Source organism: Stylophora pistillata, chromosome 14 (assembly GCF_964205215.1).
Source record: "Stylophora pistillata chromosome 14, jaStyPist1.2, whole genome shotgun sequence".
NCBI classification, from domain to species: Eukaryota; Metazoa; Cnidaria; class Anthozoa; order Scleractinia; family Pocilloporidae; genus Stylophora; species Stylophora pistillata.
In genome coordinates, this window is record NC_142532.1 from 3,513,518 (window position 1) to 3,530,200 (window position 16,683).

Here is a 16,683-nt window from a genome sequence, read left to right on the forward strand (position 1 = left end):
TAAAATTCTTGCTGAGAGATGCATCAGTCGTGCTTTCGATTTAATCCTTCAGACAGACAGACAGACAGACAGACATCTATATTTATACAGGATAGCCCCTTCAGTGTAGTAAACACTGGTATCAACGGGGGTCCTGTTACCCACCCAACCCACCCCAGGGGAGGACATCCATCACACAGTAATCTCGTGCGTGGGAAATTAACGTCTCCTGCCCCTAACCCTGCAGGAGACGGGACCTCCATTTATTCGTCCCTATCCGAGAAGACTAGAATATCTAACCAATTCTTGATGTTAAAGAAAGGAAGCATATTCTTCTCAGTTAATTTTAAGACCCTGAGTGTTGGTCCGGCCGGTATTGAACTCTCGACCTCCCGCACAGCAGTCCGGCGCTATCCCAATTGAGCTAACCAGGCGGCGAAATATTTGCTGCTTAGTCAGTTTAATTCACAGCGCGAGCCTGCGCTGCCGGTTTTCCTTTCTATAAGCTGATATGGACGATTTCTTCGAAAGAACTATGAAGAATTTGTGTTGGTTAGGATCGCCGGGGTTTTATGAATGAAGAAGGAAGAGCTGCTTATTTTGCGAGAGTGTCTTTTTGTGCCGTTACTTTCCCGATCTTTCGTAATTGATTTGCACCTCGTTTAAAGAGGAATTTTCCACGCCATTTTACCCCCAAAATGATTGATACCTTTTAATTATCAATGTTGCTATCTACAGCTCTAAGACAGAAGTTTGGAATGATGGCTGAGATGAAAGCGCTTGTGGAAACTTTTAACGAGAACATTCGCGTGATTCAAGTGAACTTGGCACGAAGACATTACCGAGAAAGAAAACAGTTACTGAAGAATTACAAACAGATGCCGAAGGAGGACTTGCTATCAATAGCTGACATTTAATCTCAGGAACTTGTAAATAGTTTTGATTCAGAATCTCGTTTGCAAGAGGAGAGAGAACATGAGGCAGATTGTTGATGATGATGATGATGACGATGATGATGGTGTTAATGTTTTGATAATCCATTGCCTCTTGATTGAGGTCTTACATAAAAAAAAGTCTTTCTATATGATTACGCAATTACTGTTGAACCAGTAGTTTCCATTGTGGTCCTTGAAAACAAATGAAACAAATGGTCTAAATTGAACATAACATCATTAAGAACATCATTAACAACCCCAACCGGCCGGAGGCAAACCAGTTGGCTATTTATAAGCGTGGCCAAGGATCTGAACTCGGGGCTACCGTGAAACAGATCCAGTGGTCAGGGTGGGACTCGAACTCGGGAGCGGCGGATTACAAGTCCGGCACTCTAACCACTCGGCCACACTGCCTCCTTACCAAAAGTAACGATGAGTGTCAAGAATTTCCGTAAGGATCAATCTCAAACTAAAAAAAGTTTAAGTCAGGCCTTCTTAACCCTTTAACTCCCATGAATGACCAAGACAGAATTTCTCTCTACTTTATCAATACAATATCAGCAGAGAAGTGATGAGAATAAAGAAAAATATAAACTAGGGGTTATTGATTGATCCAAAACCAAATTCTCTGAACTTACCTCATGAGAATTTCATGGCAGACTGTAAGGTGGATCACTATTAAGATCTTAGAAGTCAAAGGGTCAAATAACAAGTAGGGGAAGAAATTATAATAACGATAGAGAGATTAGAGTCACCTCGTTCAGCGGTAGCATCATAAACAGTATCACGTCCAGTTTCGTACTTAGTCCTTTCATGGCCAAGCAGTTCCAAAATTTCAGTTACAGTTAATTACGCGGTAGGATCTGGGTAGGAGGATTACTTAGCTTAGCTTTAAGGGTTGCTCGCAAAATTTGGGCGAAATTTAAGGTACTCTTAAGTCTAAAGGTACAAAACACTTAGTTCACATGGTCTTGCCGAACGTCATGTTGGCTAATTATCTGTTTTGATATAAGATGAAGATCGCAATAGAGCTGTGAAACGTTAAGTGACAGGCCGTGTGAGTTAGTTTTCCATGAAATCTTTGAATTTTTTATGCTTGATATTTCTAAACCGATATTTTTGCTCAAAAATTGATCAGAAGAGCAAAACTTGTTTTCTTCAAGTTGCTAGAACCGCGAAAAGTTGCTCAACACAATCGTGACAGGCGTAATCCCGGAATGTGCTTTCTCCAGCAAGATGCTATGCTACTAAAGGCGCTGATACTTTTCTTTTGACAAACGCTATTTGTTTGACAGATATGTAATGACGGAGAGGTAAAGGGCATACGGGAAGAAAGAAAATAGCCTGCATCAGGCCTCATTGTTAGCGCTGCAGAACGCGTTTTCTTCGCCCGCGGGTTGACTTGGGACGAGTTGAGGAGAAGTTTTCCGGGGTGTGGTTTTTCAGCGCCAGTCTCCTTGCAGACCTTTTGCCGGCTCGCGGGCGAAGGGACGCTAATGCCCAGGTGCCATTAGTAAGGGTCTTCTCACCGGGTAAAATAAATTAAATTGAACTCGTGACGGTTTTTCTTTTAGAGAATATTTTCTATCAGTCCTGAAGAAATTTTTGTGATATTTGTTTTTTTTTTTTTTTTTTCTGAAGGGATGTGATTGAGAAAAAACGTTAAAGAAATAAATAAAAGAAATTATTTAGTTTATCAGATCTACTTTCATAAATAAAATAATTGCCATCAGAGTTAATTTTTGAGAAATCTTCATGGTATAAGCCAGAAGTCAATTAATTAACCAACAGAAATACAAAAAGAAAGAAAGAAAGAAGAAGAAAAAAAAACTAGAGGAAAAAAGAAAAGAGAAATGAGGGCGAGAAATTTCCTTTAGTTTTTCTTTCAGAGATGACGCCAGGTTACCAAGTTCCACATGTGCTAACATCATGGCGGCCCTGTTACGACTCGGGGCTGGGAAAGCATGCCGACTTTTAGCAGCAAACGCTATACGTAACCCTTTGATCTACCAAAGAAGCTCGGAAATTTTACACAAAGAATGTATTCTAAGAGCATGTAGTACCAGATTTGACGCCTTGAGGTACCTAAGCAGTGAAACCACTGCTGGCGAAGCTGTTAAAGAACCGTCTGAGATCGAGAGTCAGCCTACGCGCGGTAAAAAACGATTCCGGTATGAAAAGGCACCGGAAACTAGATACGACCGCGATACAAGAATATTAGGAACGATCATCGTCAAGAAAATTCTACTGAGAACCTTTGAGAATATTCTGCTCAAAGGTGAGAGCATAATTTATGTCATATCGAAGTTACTGAAGCTTGTGTGAATGATGTTCCTCTGTAAGTCATAGTTTCCTCTAATGTGGGTAAGAGAACATATACATTTTACAGTGTTAATTTTTCCATGCATCATGACCTTATGTTTTCATCTCTTAGTTTCGCACGGCTCAAGGATAAATGTACAAAAAACATGATCGTGTATGTTATTTGTGATCCATCTTTCGGCGGTGTGTTATGCAATTCCAAGATCACGCAACTCGTTCTTTGTATTCTTAGAGGGCAAGCTGACACCGTTACAAGCTTACCAGGCGATACGAAATTGTGGAACGCAGTTATTGTATGAACGACCCGAAAAGAGAGTTGAAGTGGCGCATTACATATGGGACAAAATTATCGAGACAGGTAACTGCAGTTACTGATTGCTGTTCTTTACTCTCCTATAAATTCAGTTAGAGTCAGGAAAACTATGCAAAAAAGTTTGGGCCTAATGCCAAAGATTTATGTCTGACATTTTTCATTTAAGACCTTACAGCTAACATCAGCATGCATATTCTCCATACCATTCTCTACACATTTCTCAGGATGCTGATAAAGAGAATTTGTTCAAGAGCTTCTTTAGTTGGTAATCATTTCCTTCATTCTTGATATTGCGATGTTTGATTCAAGGGTGATATTGCAAGGAGAAAGTAGATTCTAGTTTTTGGGGTTTATAGGTTAAGTGTATTTTATAAGTTTAAAATACTGATAGTACTTTTGAAACCTTTAACCTCCATGAGTGATTGGCTTATAAATTCTCCCTACAATATCACCCCCGAATCACACATTAAGGTCACGAGAATAAAGAAAATGATCACCAACTAGGGAAGCTCTTGATTGTTGAGCAAATTCTCCTTGTTAGCACCTTAGGAAATGTATAGAGAACAGTATGGAGAATATGCATACTGATGTTAAACTGTAAAGGGTCAAGAGCCCCCCAGCCTCCGCTCCCCCTTCCCTCTTCCCATTCCTATCACCAATATGTAAAACTTGCCAAGAATAAAATACTTACTGCAGTTCAGAACACAGCATTTCACTGGATCAAATTCCTAAAGTGTTTAACTGTGAAAGAGTTATCTTTTCAACTTGAATAATTATTGCACAGCAGCAGTAGTAGCTTGAGACTAAAAACATAAATAGAAGTAAAGTTAGCATGTAAAGATGAAACAGTTTTTAGTGTAATAGAAAAAATCCCGAGCCCCAGATGGGACTTGAACCCACGCCCCTCCATGATCTAGTCGGATGCTCTAACCACTGAGCTACTGGAGACTCTATGGTGAGCAAGGGTCAATTTGTGGGCCTCGACTGGAACCGCATCACACGACTACACAGCCAAGTACTGGTAAGCACCTGTGAAAACTCACTAACAGCATCACGCTGTCACATTAAGGCATATCAAGATGCAGCCAACCAACCTCCAAAGTGAGCATGTAAAGATGAAACAATTTTTAGTGTAATAGAAAAAATCCGAGCCCCAGATGAGACTTGAACCCACGACCCTCCGTAAAGTTAACTAAGATAAACAAATCACGAACAGAAAAAAAAAATTTAAGGAAGCAAAACAGAAAAAATGTTTTTAAATTGATAATGCCTACTATATAATGCAATCATGAATAACTGGAATACTTCTAAAACACAGAACCGGGCCAAATGTGGTTGTAGGTAAACTGACTTAAAAAGTGATTATGTATAAAAACAGGTTACGGGCTTATAAACAAGAGGACTGCAAAGTAACGTGCAGTATGAAGAAAAACTCCAGCAAACTTAACAAAAAACACTGGCCAATAAGGAGGTTTGAAAAAATAAAATAAAAAAGAAAGAAATATGAATTACATGAAAAATAAGGGTTTCAAGATTTAACAAAGTGCAAGCAAGAAAATCAGGCTCACTGTTGACATTACATAAGGCACAGAACTGTATTTAGCATCAAAGATTAGTCACTATGCCAGCATTTATGCTCCATCTTCTGACTACAACATTGTACCCAAAACCATGCGGGGTTGGTTTATCTGAGCCTAACTTCGGTTGAGGGAAATGGCTAGTCATTGTCTCAAAATGCTGATTTCATAGCATTAGCAAGGAATAATGGATTATTCCTTGGATAATCACAGTGTGACTTAAAAATAGTTTCTGTTTGGACAAACTTGGGGTGGGTGGACAATTAGGGGTGGTAGAATATAGATGGTACCTTGAAAAGTGAGGCGGTCTTACAATTGGTTTTTTTTTAGAAATCACAATTATGGTTTCATTGGTAATTCTCCCCCCTTTTGAGAATTTGGTGCGAGATCAAAATAGCATCTACCTGATGAGTTTGAGTATTCTCAATACCTATTATCTGGATAATATTTGAATATTATTAGAAGAAAATACATGTAATTTAATTTAATTTATTAGATTCACCGACAGGCAGGGACACCGCAACAGTTTGTGCCAATTACTGCGGGCCCAGTAAACCCACCCATCCCACCCCACCCCAGGGGAGGACATCCACAGGGCCTACGGTTTATTCGTCCTTATCCGAGAAGACTAGAATATCTATCCATTTCTTGATATTATATAGAAAGGTAGCAAATTCTCCTCAGTTATTTTAAGACCCTGAGTGTTGGTCCGGCTGGGGCTTGAATCCTCGGCCTCCCGCACAACAGTCCAGTGCTCTACCAATTGAGCTAACCAGGAGGCCGTTATTATCATTATTATTATTATTATTATTATTATTATTATTATTATTATTATTATTATGATGATGTTAATCAGCTCTGGGAGTTAAAAGTTTAATATGAATTTAATTACCTTTGTGTCTCTGGTTATTTTATAGGCATTCAACCAGATGAAACATTATACAATGCACTGTTATCTGTGTACATTCAAAATGATTACATATTCAATCCACTTGAAGTTCTTGAAGAAATGCAGCAAAAGGGTGTGGATCCTAACAGGGTAAAAAATTTTTGTATTGAAATTCTATCTACTTTAAATTATTGTTAACAGGAGATTAACAGGAAGCGACATGGCCGAGTGGTTAGGGTGCTGGACTTGTAATCCGGTGGCCTGGGTTCAAGTCCTCCACCCTGCCACTCACTGGATTAGTTCTCGGTTGCCCCCAGTTCAACTCCTTGGCTGCGCTCTGTAAATAGCCCACTGGTCTGCCTCCTGCCAGTGGGGATTTTTAAGCTCTTAATTAGTCTACATTGTGGCTGAAAAGCTCCTAAGGGGGAGCTTCAATTAACGCACATTATTATTATTATTATTATTATTATTATTATTGTTGAGCATTGTTGTTGAATGAATATGACAATTTTGGGTGGTGTTTTTTTTTTTTTTTAGGCAACCGTGCTATTGCTTATGCAAGGATTTGCAGAAAAAGGAGACGTAGCAGGAACCTTGTGAGTACATTACAGTCGAAATAATTTGGATATATCAACAAAGTTGAAATGGTAAATTGGCCACCGTAATGATTACAAAAGCTGACGTTTCGAGCGTTAGACGAAGGGCTAACGCTCGAAACGTTAGACGAAGGGCTAAGGCTCGAAACGTCAGCTTTTGTAATCATTACGGTGGCCAATTTACCATTTCAACTTTGTTGATATATCCAAATTATTTCGTTACTCCCACCGACGCAGCCCCAAACAGTTTCTTTCGAAACTATCAGCCTTCATTACAGTCGAACCCTGATTAACTGGACCTCGATTGTCCTGATTTCTGTTTTTTCATAAAAACTAATATTTATAGGTCGTGATCAAAACTGGTAACCTTATTCTTTTGAAAACTACAGCATTGAAAGTGAAGTAAAGGCAATGTTCTTCATTAAGACAAATTGACTTCAATATTTTATTCCTCCTTAACATTGATATTCTTGATTATCTGGACTATTTTGTGTAGTCCCAGTGAGTCTGGAAAATCGAGGTTCAACTGTACTCTGTCAAGAATATGTTTAACCCTTGAACACCTCCTTTAGAGTGATTAACAGGTATTTTCTCACAATATTATCCCTTAATCACACATTAAGGTCACAAGAATAAAGGAAAGGATCACCAACTAAAGAAGTTCTCGATTGTTAATCAAATTCTCCTTGTCAGCACCTTAGGAAATGTATAGAGAACAGTATGGAGAATATGCATACTGATGTCAGGGGTAAAGGGTTAAGTGAAGCACAGGTGCTTTTGTTGACCTTTATATGTTCGTTCTTTTGAAAGCACCTTAGATTAGTGAGACAACTGACCATATAAACTCACGCAACAACTGTGATGATTAATACGTGAATCTTTAAAAATGCATTTTGAAATTAAGTTACATTGTGATATAAAGCCATTTTGTTCTTCTTTTTTTTCCACAGTAAAATGCTAGAGTACATCAAGGATTCCAAAATGCATGTTACAGAGGAAGTGTATTCTGCTCTTGTCACTGCATATGGCCGCACTAGGTACGTTGATAGCCATATTCATTATGTATGCGCAACGAGGTGGTCTTATGATCAGTGCGCTGGACTCTAAGTCAAGGGGTCAGGGTTCAAGACCTTGGAAAGTCAACGTGATGTGTTCTTGGGTAAAACATTTTACTGGGGCAGACTGAAATGCTGGGAGAGGGGATAACCTTATGATGGACTAGCATCCCATCCAGAGTGGGGTAGTGATATTTTAGTTGCTTCATGCCAAGGAAACTGGGATAAGCCCCACTGGGGTGGGTGGCTTCATAATAATTTATAACAATAATTTAATATTTATATTACACAAATTAACATTGGGATATGATCAGTTGTGGGGGACTTAGCAGACTGCTTGTAGCAGTTTATAATTCTTTATGACGTAATTTTAACAGATGCCCCCAGTTTCAGTAAATAGGCCAGTCCACAACACTGGGAGCTACGTTCCCTTCTCTTTGTGATAAGTGTGTGGGTTCTTTAACGTCCCCTGCTAACAAGCACTGAGAAGATTCAGGAGATGGGACCAACGGTTTTTTGTCCTTATCCAAGGAGACTAGAATATCTTTCCATTTCTTGATATAATAGAAAGGTAGCACATTCTCCTCAGTTATTTTAAGACCTTGAGTGTTGGTCCGGCCTGGCGGTTGAACCCTTGACCTCCTGCACAGCAGTCTGGCATGCTACCCTGAGCTAACCAGGCAGCGGTTGAGTACAGACTATTGGCCCTTTCCTTCCCAGAACTTTTTAGTAATTCTCTTTACTGTCTGCTATTCAATTCTTATGATGGAAGTATAGAGAATTTGGTAGTGGGTCAACTGATAAACCCCTAATTGATGTTTTTCTTCATCCTCATCACTTGTCTGCTGAAATTCTATTGATATTGTTAACATGCATACATACAACATACATACTTTATTTAAGGTATCCAAGAATAAACGACACAAATAATACCCTAAAAAAGGAAGTTTAAGAGGTTAACCCTATGTAAATAAACTTCCAAAGAAATAAAATTTAAAAATGTATGCTTATGATAAAGTGGAAGATGGATAAAAACCTAAGAAGTATGCATGTATAATTTAAGAGCTGTTTTGAAACGTATTAAGTTACCTATCTCAACAACACTGGCAGGCAGGTCATTCCATTCATGAATGATTTTAACAAAAAAAGAGTATTTATAACAATTACATTTTGCCAATTTAACCTGCAGTTTGTAATTGGACCTAGTACGTTTTGAAGCAAACTTAAAAAAATCCCAAAAATGATTTAAGAGAAATGAGAATTTAATGAGTTAAGAGAAATTCTGTCTTGGTCACTCATGATAGTTGAAGGGGCAATATCATTTGCATTATATAAACTGTTAGCTATCACTGATTGTGAGTAAGGTGAAGCAGTTCTTGTTATCTGATTGAAAAATACTGGAGTAAGGCGAGCCTTTCATTTCAGAATTGTCTGCTTTGATCAATCAGATGGAAATGCAAATTTTTTTTTTAGTTGACTTTGCCTTCTTCACAACTTCTGGGAAATCTTGAATGTTGCAGAAAAAATTTTCTTGTTAGTTTTTCACCAATGGAACTTTAAACACAATTTTCATGGTCTCCCATAGATTTGAGATTTATCTTCAAATGTTAAATTTTGTAGTGTGCATGCACTAAAGGTTTAATGGCATGCACATTTGTATCTGAGGTGGATATTAGGCTTGGCTGTTGTTGATGTTCAGCCATATTATTTACTCCACAGAGACATGGAGAGTGCCAAAGGTGTATTTGACCTCATGAAGTAAGTGCAAATAATATTATTTCCTCAATCCATTGTTTTTGAGCATGGTTGTCATTAGGATTAACAAATCAACAGAAATTTAGCCTGATCTTCACTCTTACCAACGATGATATTTGTCATCATGGTGGTCAAAGTGATGTGGATTCACAAGGTACAGCTGAGTGAGTCTGCAACAAATTTTGACCAATGTAATGGTGAACAGTGAACAGTCTTGTTAAGAGCACAGACCACACTAAACCACTGCTGATTTGTTTTTTTACCACTATATCAATGTTGAATAAAACAATTCTTTCAGTGTTGAAGGCATTGTGTGACATGTTGATGCAAGCAGAGTTGTCTGTTCTCTTATCAATAATGGCAAATTGGCTAATCAGATTGCAACATTACCAACAATAGTAGTGAAAAATGTAGTAGAAGTACAATGTACATGTTTGTTCTGAACTGAGGAGGCAGCTGAACTGAATTATGCCTGCATACCAAATTTTCCCCAGAGGGGTGTGTTGCTATGCAACTTGGTTAACCACTTGACACCTCTTGCCTAAGCTCAATTACCAGCTGCTGTTTGGGAACTGGAGCCCATGCTCCTCCCTGAACCCCTGAGGAGAAGCAAAAGAGACTGGACTCAAGAGAGTGGCAGAAATCAAGCCTATCCCTTGCCTCCCTGAACTGAAACTCTTTTAGGCATGATTTTTTGCATTCTGAGGAATATTTTTATTAGTAACATTAATTTTTTTTTTGAGCCAGATATTGATGTTAGAATCAGTTCAAACATGCTTAATATTTTGTCTTTTATCACAATTCACAAAAGTAGCCAATACAAAATGGTCCAAGAGACATATCAAGCCTCTTACCAGACTCTTACTGTTTTCTACAGTAATTTATTACAGTCTTGAGAAGTCAAAAAGCCTAACGTTTTACAGATTGTTTATAACCCATGCTTCAATTTCAAGTTTGATTAAAGACATTTCTGTGTTAATTCCATTTTTTTTTTCTTAACAGAGAGAATAATTTGAAGCCAGACACTGACAATTACACTGCACTGCTTTTGGTTCATGCAGAAATTGGAGACGTGGAAGGCATAATGGAGGTGACTGATTTTCTCCCTACATGTAAATTAACCAAATATTTTTTAGAAAGATTTTTAACCCTGTATCCATATATTATCAAGCAAACAGATAATGAAAATACTCAAACTTTTCAGGTAGAGGTCATAATGTTGATCTAACATCAAATTCTTTTTTAACTAAGTTACAAGGAAATGTGTAGCAGCTAGAAGGGGAGAATTAACAATCAAATCCTGGGAGTTACCCTTTAACTTCAAAGAGTGATTAGCATCTAGGCAGGGCTCGACACTAACTTTTCAGCTAACTAGCCAAGTCGCTAGTGTCATCTTAGATGTTTTTAGATGTTACGACAATTAATTTTTTTGAGTTTGTTTACTTGCCAAACTGGCTATTGGAAATTAAAAACCACTAGCCAAAACTGAATTTCTACCAGTCTGAGGCTAGTGGGCTACCGTTAGTGTCAAGCCCTGATCTAGGCGTACTTTCTCCTATGACTATCACCCCTGGACTAAGCATCAAGATTGAGAGAATAAAGGAATTGATCACCAACATAAGCTTTTTATTGTTAAACAAATTCTCCTTGTCAGCTCCTTAGGAAATGTATAGAGAACAGTATGGAGAATATGCATACTGATGTGAGGGTGTGAAGAGTTAAAGGGTGAATATATAACTTTCCTTTGATAGACGCTTCAAACGATGCAAGAAAATAATGTGCATCCCAGCCAGAGGATGTTTTTAGTGCTATTGGATACACTTTCAAAGCATGGACATCCTGAAGTTATAAAAGCGGTACAGTGTGTATAGATCTATATCAACTAAGTTAAAATTGTGAATTGGCCACCATAAAGAGTTAAAAAGCTGACATTTCGAGGGTTAGTCCCTCGTCGGAGCAAGTGAAGAAGGGCTTTGATGCTGTGACGAAGAGCTAACACTCAAAACATCAGCTTTTTTACTCTTTACGGTGGTCAATTTACAATTTCAACTTTGTTGATATTACCAAATTACCTTGTTACCCCCACTGACACAGTACCACAGTTTTTTTAAGAAACTTACCCCCTTTATGTTTATAGATCTTGTTTTTTATCATATAGTGCATGACTATATAATATCACCTTTTAAAAGTGTTGCTTTGATTCTGTAAATCCTCTGTTTAGCATCGTCCCTCTAATGAGCCACCCCCCTCTAATATAATGAGCCTCCCCCTCTAATATAATGAGCCTCCCCCTCTAATATAATGAGCCACCCCCTCTAATATAATGAGCCTCCCCCTTTAATATAATGAGCCACCCCCTCTAATATAATGAGCCTCCCCCTCTAATATAATGAGCCTCCCCCCTCTAATATAATGAGCCTCCCTCCTCTAGTATAATGAGCCTCCCCCCTCTAATATAATGAGCCTCCCCCTCTAATATAATGAGCCTCCCCCCTCTAATATAATGAGCCTCCCCCTCTAATATAATGAGCCTCCCCCCTCTAATATAATGAGCCTCCCCCCTCTAATATAATGAGCCTCCCCCCTCTAATATAATGAGCCTCCTTTTTTAGAGGAAGAAATCTATTGAGGTCCCCCCCCCCCCACTCCTCTCCTTCAAGAAACTTAAATTCAAAATAACACTCCATGTCAGTATGTATGTTGAATTTATTCAAGTACTGTAATTTAATTGTACAACTCATCAATCTTCACCAATTTGGTAAATGAAAAAATGTAAAATGAGAACAACTTTTGAATAAGTACGGTACATCATATCCCATTGTATCCTGGTATCACGTGAACCATTGGGGTAAATTAATAAACCTCCCTTCTCATAAGCCAAAGTGCCTGAAATAAATAGGCCCCCAGGGGGGCTCTTAAGAGGATTTACAGTATGTCTGAAGCTTTTAATGAGTGATGCATAAAAGTCCACCCTTCATAACAGTGCATGCCATTTCATTATTGCTTAACTTTGTTTTTCCAAAGCAGTTTATCTCAATTTGTGTCATTCTTAGATCAGACCTGCATTCAGTAAATTTATTGATGTATCTAACTATCATTTGATCTTTTTTGTACAAAGCTTTTAGATACACCCCATATCTTGGATTTTGTTCAAAAAAGTAAGTTTAACAACTCACGTTATGTACTTGTACATGACCATGTATTTCATCATTATTTTATTTTCGAGTAATTTTACATGTCTTTACACATACTAGTCTGAATACACCCTGCATCTGGGATTGTGGGGGCAGGCACTTTATCAAGCACAGTGCATGTATATAATTATCTTATTAGACGCTTTGTTGTGTAGTATCGTTGAGTATTTTTACGAGTTGTTCCGTATTTTGAGGAGCCCGTAGGGCGAGTCAAAATACAATTAACGAGTAAAAACACTAAACAATACTACACAACAAAACGTCTAGTAAGTTATTCATTATCCAACACGCCAAATTGTTATTTCAGTGCGGGCAAAATAATTTCTTGGATATTTATTTACGGGGAGTGCATGACAGAAGTATGCGAAGCGGAACGGAATTGGCACGTTTTCGTGTTGCTGTTCTATTTTCTATAAATGAAGAAATTTTCTGGTTGTCTGACTGTTTTCTTCATTTGATTCATCTAATAAGCTTGGATCTATATTTGCCAGCCATTCCGACTCTTCGTCATCAGAAATATGATTTAAATTGTCCGCCATTTTTTTTCGTAACTTCAATCCAATTCTTCGCTTGCGCGATGTAGGAAAACTTGTCTAACCGGTTCTCTGGAGTACAAATACCGTGTGATATTTGTACTCATCTATGGTGTTATTTGTACTCTATGGAGTGTAGTTGGATAATAAACAGTCTATACACTCTAGGTGGAGTCTCGGAAAACAAATAATATTTTATGATGAAGGCAGGGTTGAAACCTGGACTCTTCAAACTGAAGTTTCACACATCAAGAATGCTTGACCCTGCATCTCTAACTGCAAGGGGTTATAGCAACCAAAGTTGTATATTTACAGTACAATCTTATGTGTACTCAACAGACCTGAGGGATTTTTTGATAACAGTTTCAACACGAGGGGAGGTGAACACAGCCTTCCTTCTGCTGGGATATATGAAACAACCAACCAATGCCTTTGGTCTAACTACAGCTGAAAACAATGAACGTTTGTTTCTGAGGAACACAATCCTGTCGGGCCAGGTAAGGGCACTGTCAGATAAAAGGTGAAATAAGTTGACTCTCTATAGTGATTTCTCTGGTTTTGGTATTAAGTTCATTCCATAGATAAAAATTATTCCATGGAAAGTGTCTATGAACAATTTTTATTCATGAGTTTTGACACATCAAAATTGAAAACAAAAAAGTGACTTTTTTATGCATTGGGACAAGTGATTAAAAATCCTTCAAGCACTTCCCATGGTATGATGTTTTTATTTCAAACATACCGAGATTTTTCTTTACTGACAGACACAACTGTGAAAATGCATCATTTGTCCAATCCGAGACATGAACGATAGAACTTCACCGTGTAAATCTCAGTATCTATGAAGTAATCTTATATTGTGCATCCTTACAGCACACAATTGTTCAGTCACATCGCTACACTTTATTTTTTTCTTAGTTCTTGCATTTGGACATCTCTTCCATAAATTTCACAAAAGAAACTGAAGGAATTTGGATGAGTGAAAGTCGCATTAAATCCCCTATGACCTTAAACACCCAGTCAATACATTCTAATGAATGTGTTGTTGAAAACCTTGAGTTCTCCTTTTCAAATTTTGTAAAAAGGAACTCCTGTTTTAATTTTTGTAGTCAATCGATACTATCATGATCACCATTCGTGAGCTGGAAAAACTTGGCCTTTTTGAACCAAAGAAACTGTATGAACTTGCTTTGGACAATAGCTACAATGCTAGAAACCCAGGTAGAGTACATGTACTATGGTTATGGAGCAGTTTTCTGTTGTGATGTTTATTTTATTGTAAATAAAATGGAAAGGTGGACTGTGGGTTTGGGTCTGATTGTCTGCATGATGATGGTCTTGAAAAAATGACTGATGTAAGTAGTCGTAACTGCTGTTTTGACAATCTCATCATGGTCAAGTGATGGTGAAGACAGTAGGGGCAACAGCCCTTGCCAGACCACGTGTTTAAATTTCCGTCTCTCTCCCTTTAACTGAAACAAAGTACTTTTAGTCCAAATAAAAAAGCTCAACCTGATCGGTCAGGTTTCAGTTTGTAATCTCCATGTAGGGACACGGTTCAAATTTTTTTTACTTGCAAAACTCAATATTAAGTAACTGGATTTTAAAGCAATTAATAATATGTAATCCCACCAATCACGCAGCTCCATTTTCTGCCTTTAAAAGCACACACAACCCACACATTCCTCTATTCGCTCCGACGAAGGGCTAACGCTCGAAACGTCAGCTTTTATAACCGTAACGGTGGCCAATTTACCATTTCAACTTTGCAGTAAATGGTTTGAACCCGGGGGTAACATGTGAAGGTGTAGTCTGATCGTCCGGGTGAGTGTAGTCCTGAGAAGGACTGTCGTCGGTGGTAGTGACTGACGTTTCGACAACCTGTGCGGAAGTCATCATCAGAGTCAAGTGAATGATTGTTGTCAGTAGAATGTTCTTATTCCAGTTCGTGTGAAATGATCGGTTGGTTTTGCCGTGATGTTATTGGCTGTAAGACTCAAGTGACGTAAGTCGGTCGTGATTGGTCTGTTTCGATCTGTCGGTAAAGTTAGGTCGTTCTTTTTCGGTCGTTTGTGATGTTTATGTCGTGAATGAGTCGTTTGTATGGGGCGGGTAGTTGTTGACATCTGTTTAGGGGAGTTGACATCTGTTTAGGGGAGTTGACATCTGTTCTAAGTTAGTAAACCAGCTTTCCAGAGTCAGTCGTTGAAAATAGTCAGTGCTGTAGGTTAGGCATTGCGCAGAGTCCCAGTCAATGTTGTGGTTGGTAAGTCGATGGTGTTCAGCAATGTGATTGCTGACATCACCTTTCCTCGTCGCTCGTCTGTGTTCAGTCAGTCTTGTTGTGAGGTTTCTGCCAGTCTCACCGATGTAGGAGGCTTGGCAGTCGGAACAATTGATATTATAAATCGTTCCCTGTCTGTTCCTCGGTTCGTCTTTGTCTTTAAAGTTCGTTAGTAACTGACGTAGTGTGGTGATGGGTTTGTGGGCGACGCGGATATTGAAGGGTAGTAAGATGCGCGAGATCTTTTCAGACACGCCTTTTATGTACGGTATGGTTGCTGTAGTCGTAGGGGTTGCGGTGTCGTTTGTTTCGGTAGTGGTATAGATCACTATTCACAAGTACTCCACTTCAATTAGCATTACAATGCACTGAGACTGCAATCCGACAATCTACCGACCCACTACCGCTACCGACAGACGACATCATGGACTTGCTAAACATTTGCCTAACGTCTACCTACTTTCAGTACAACGGTAAACACTACAAACAGTTACACGGCACTGCCATGGGGTCTCCAGTTTCTGTTGTTATAGCAGAAATTGTGATGCAGAACATCGAGGAACGCGCCCTTTCGACTTGCCGACAAACGATACCGCTTTGGTTACGTTACGTTGACGACGCATTCACCGCCGTTCGACACGACGAAATTGACGCATTCCACAACCACCTTAACGAACAAAACACTGACATACAGTTTACCAGAGAAGTCGAAGAAAATGGCAAACTTCCTTTTCTAGACTGCCTGGTAAGCCACAACGACAACTCATTACGAACGACAGTTTACAGGAAACCGACACACACCGACAGATTACTAGACGAGTCATCCTACAACCCTACATCACACAAAGCCACAACTATCAGAACTCTAACACGACGCGCACAACTAGTATGTGACTCGACAGACAGCTTATCCGACGAGAACAAATACCTTCACCGTGTTTTTACGAAGAACAACTACAACAACGACTTCATCCGACGAAACACTCACCGACCCACTACCACTACCGAAACAAATGACACCGCAACCCCTACGACTACAGCAACCATACCGTACATAAAAGGCATGTCTGAAAAGATCTCGCGAACTGGAATAAGAACACGAACTGGAATAAGAACATTCTACTGACAACAATCATTCACTTGACTCTGATGATGACTTCCGCACAGGTTGTCGAAACGTCAGTCACTACCACCGACAACAGTCCTTCTCAGGACTACACTCACCCGGATGATCAGACTACACCTTCACAT

The 16,683-nt window shown here is 38.9% G+C and overlaps 3 protein-coding genes across 3 annotated transcripts in view; 2 read left to right on the plus strand and 1 right to left on the minus strand.

Annotated features, from left to right (window-relative positions):
* Nucleotides 1–1,511, plus strand: part of LOC111330226 (uncharacterized) — a 47,705-nt gene extending 46,194 nt beyond the window's left edge. Inside the window, exon 47 of the mRNA XM_088745685.1 lies at nt 718–1,511. Within this exon, the coding sequence (XP_088601811.1) occupies nt 718–896 (179 nt within the window). The 3' untranslated portion in view covers nt 897–1,511. The remainder of the gene's footprint in view (nt 1–717) is intronic.
* LOC111330215 (N-terminal Xaa-Pro-Lys N-methyltransferase 1-B) overlaps nt 1–16,683 on the minus strand; it is a 191,480-nt gene that overhangs the window by 12,836 nt on the left and 161,961 nt on the right. The gene's annotated exons all lie outside the window — the stretch shown is intronic.
* Nucleotides 2,817–16,683, plus strand: part of LOC111330208 (uncharacterized) — a 44,034-nt gene continuing 30,167 nt past the window's right edge. The window contains exons 1-11 of the mRNA XM_088744696.1: nt 2,817–3,192; nt 3,469–3,594; nt 6,044–6,165; nt 6,553–6,611; nt 7,562–7,648; nt 9,386–9,424; nt 10,424–10,511; nt 11,173–11,277; nt 12,540–12,579; nt 13,488–13,645; nt 14,258–14,369. Of these exons, the coding sequence (XP_088600822.1) occupies nt 2,844–3,192; nt 3,469–3,594; nt 6,044–6,165; nt 6,553–6,611; nt 7,562–7,648; nt 9,386–9,424; nt 10,424–10,511; nt 11,173–11,277; nt 12,540–12,579; nt 13,488–13,645; nt 14,258–14,369 (1,285 nt within the window). The 5' untranslated portion in view covers nt 2,817–2,843. The remainder of the gene's footprint in view (nt 3,193–3,468; nt 3,595–6,043; nt 6,166–6,552; nt 6,612–7,561; nt 7,649–9,385; nt 9,425–10,423; nt 10,512–11,172; nt 11,278–12,539; nt 12,580–13,487; nt 13,646–14,257; nt 14,370–16,683) is intronic.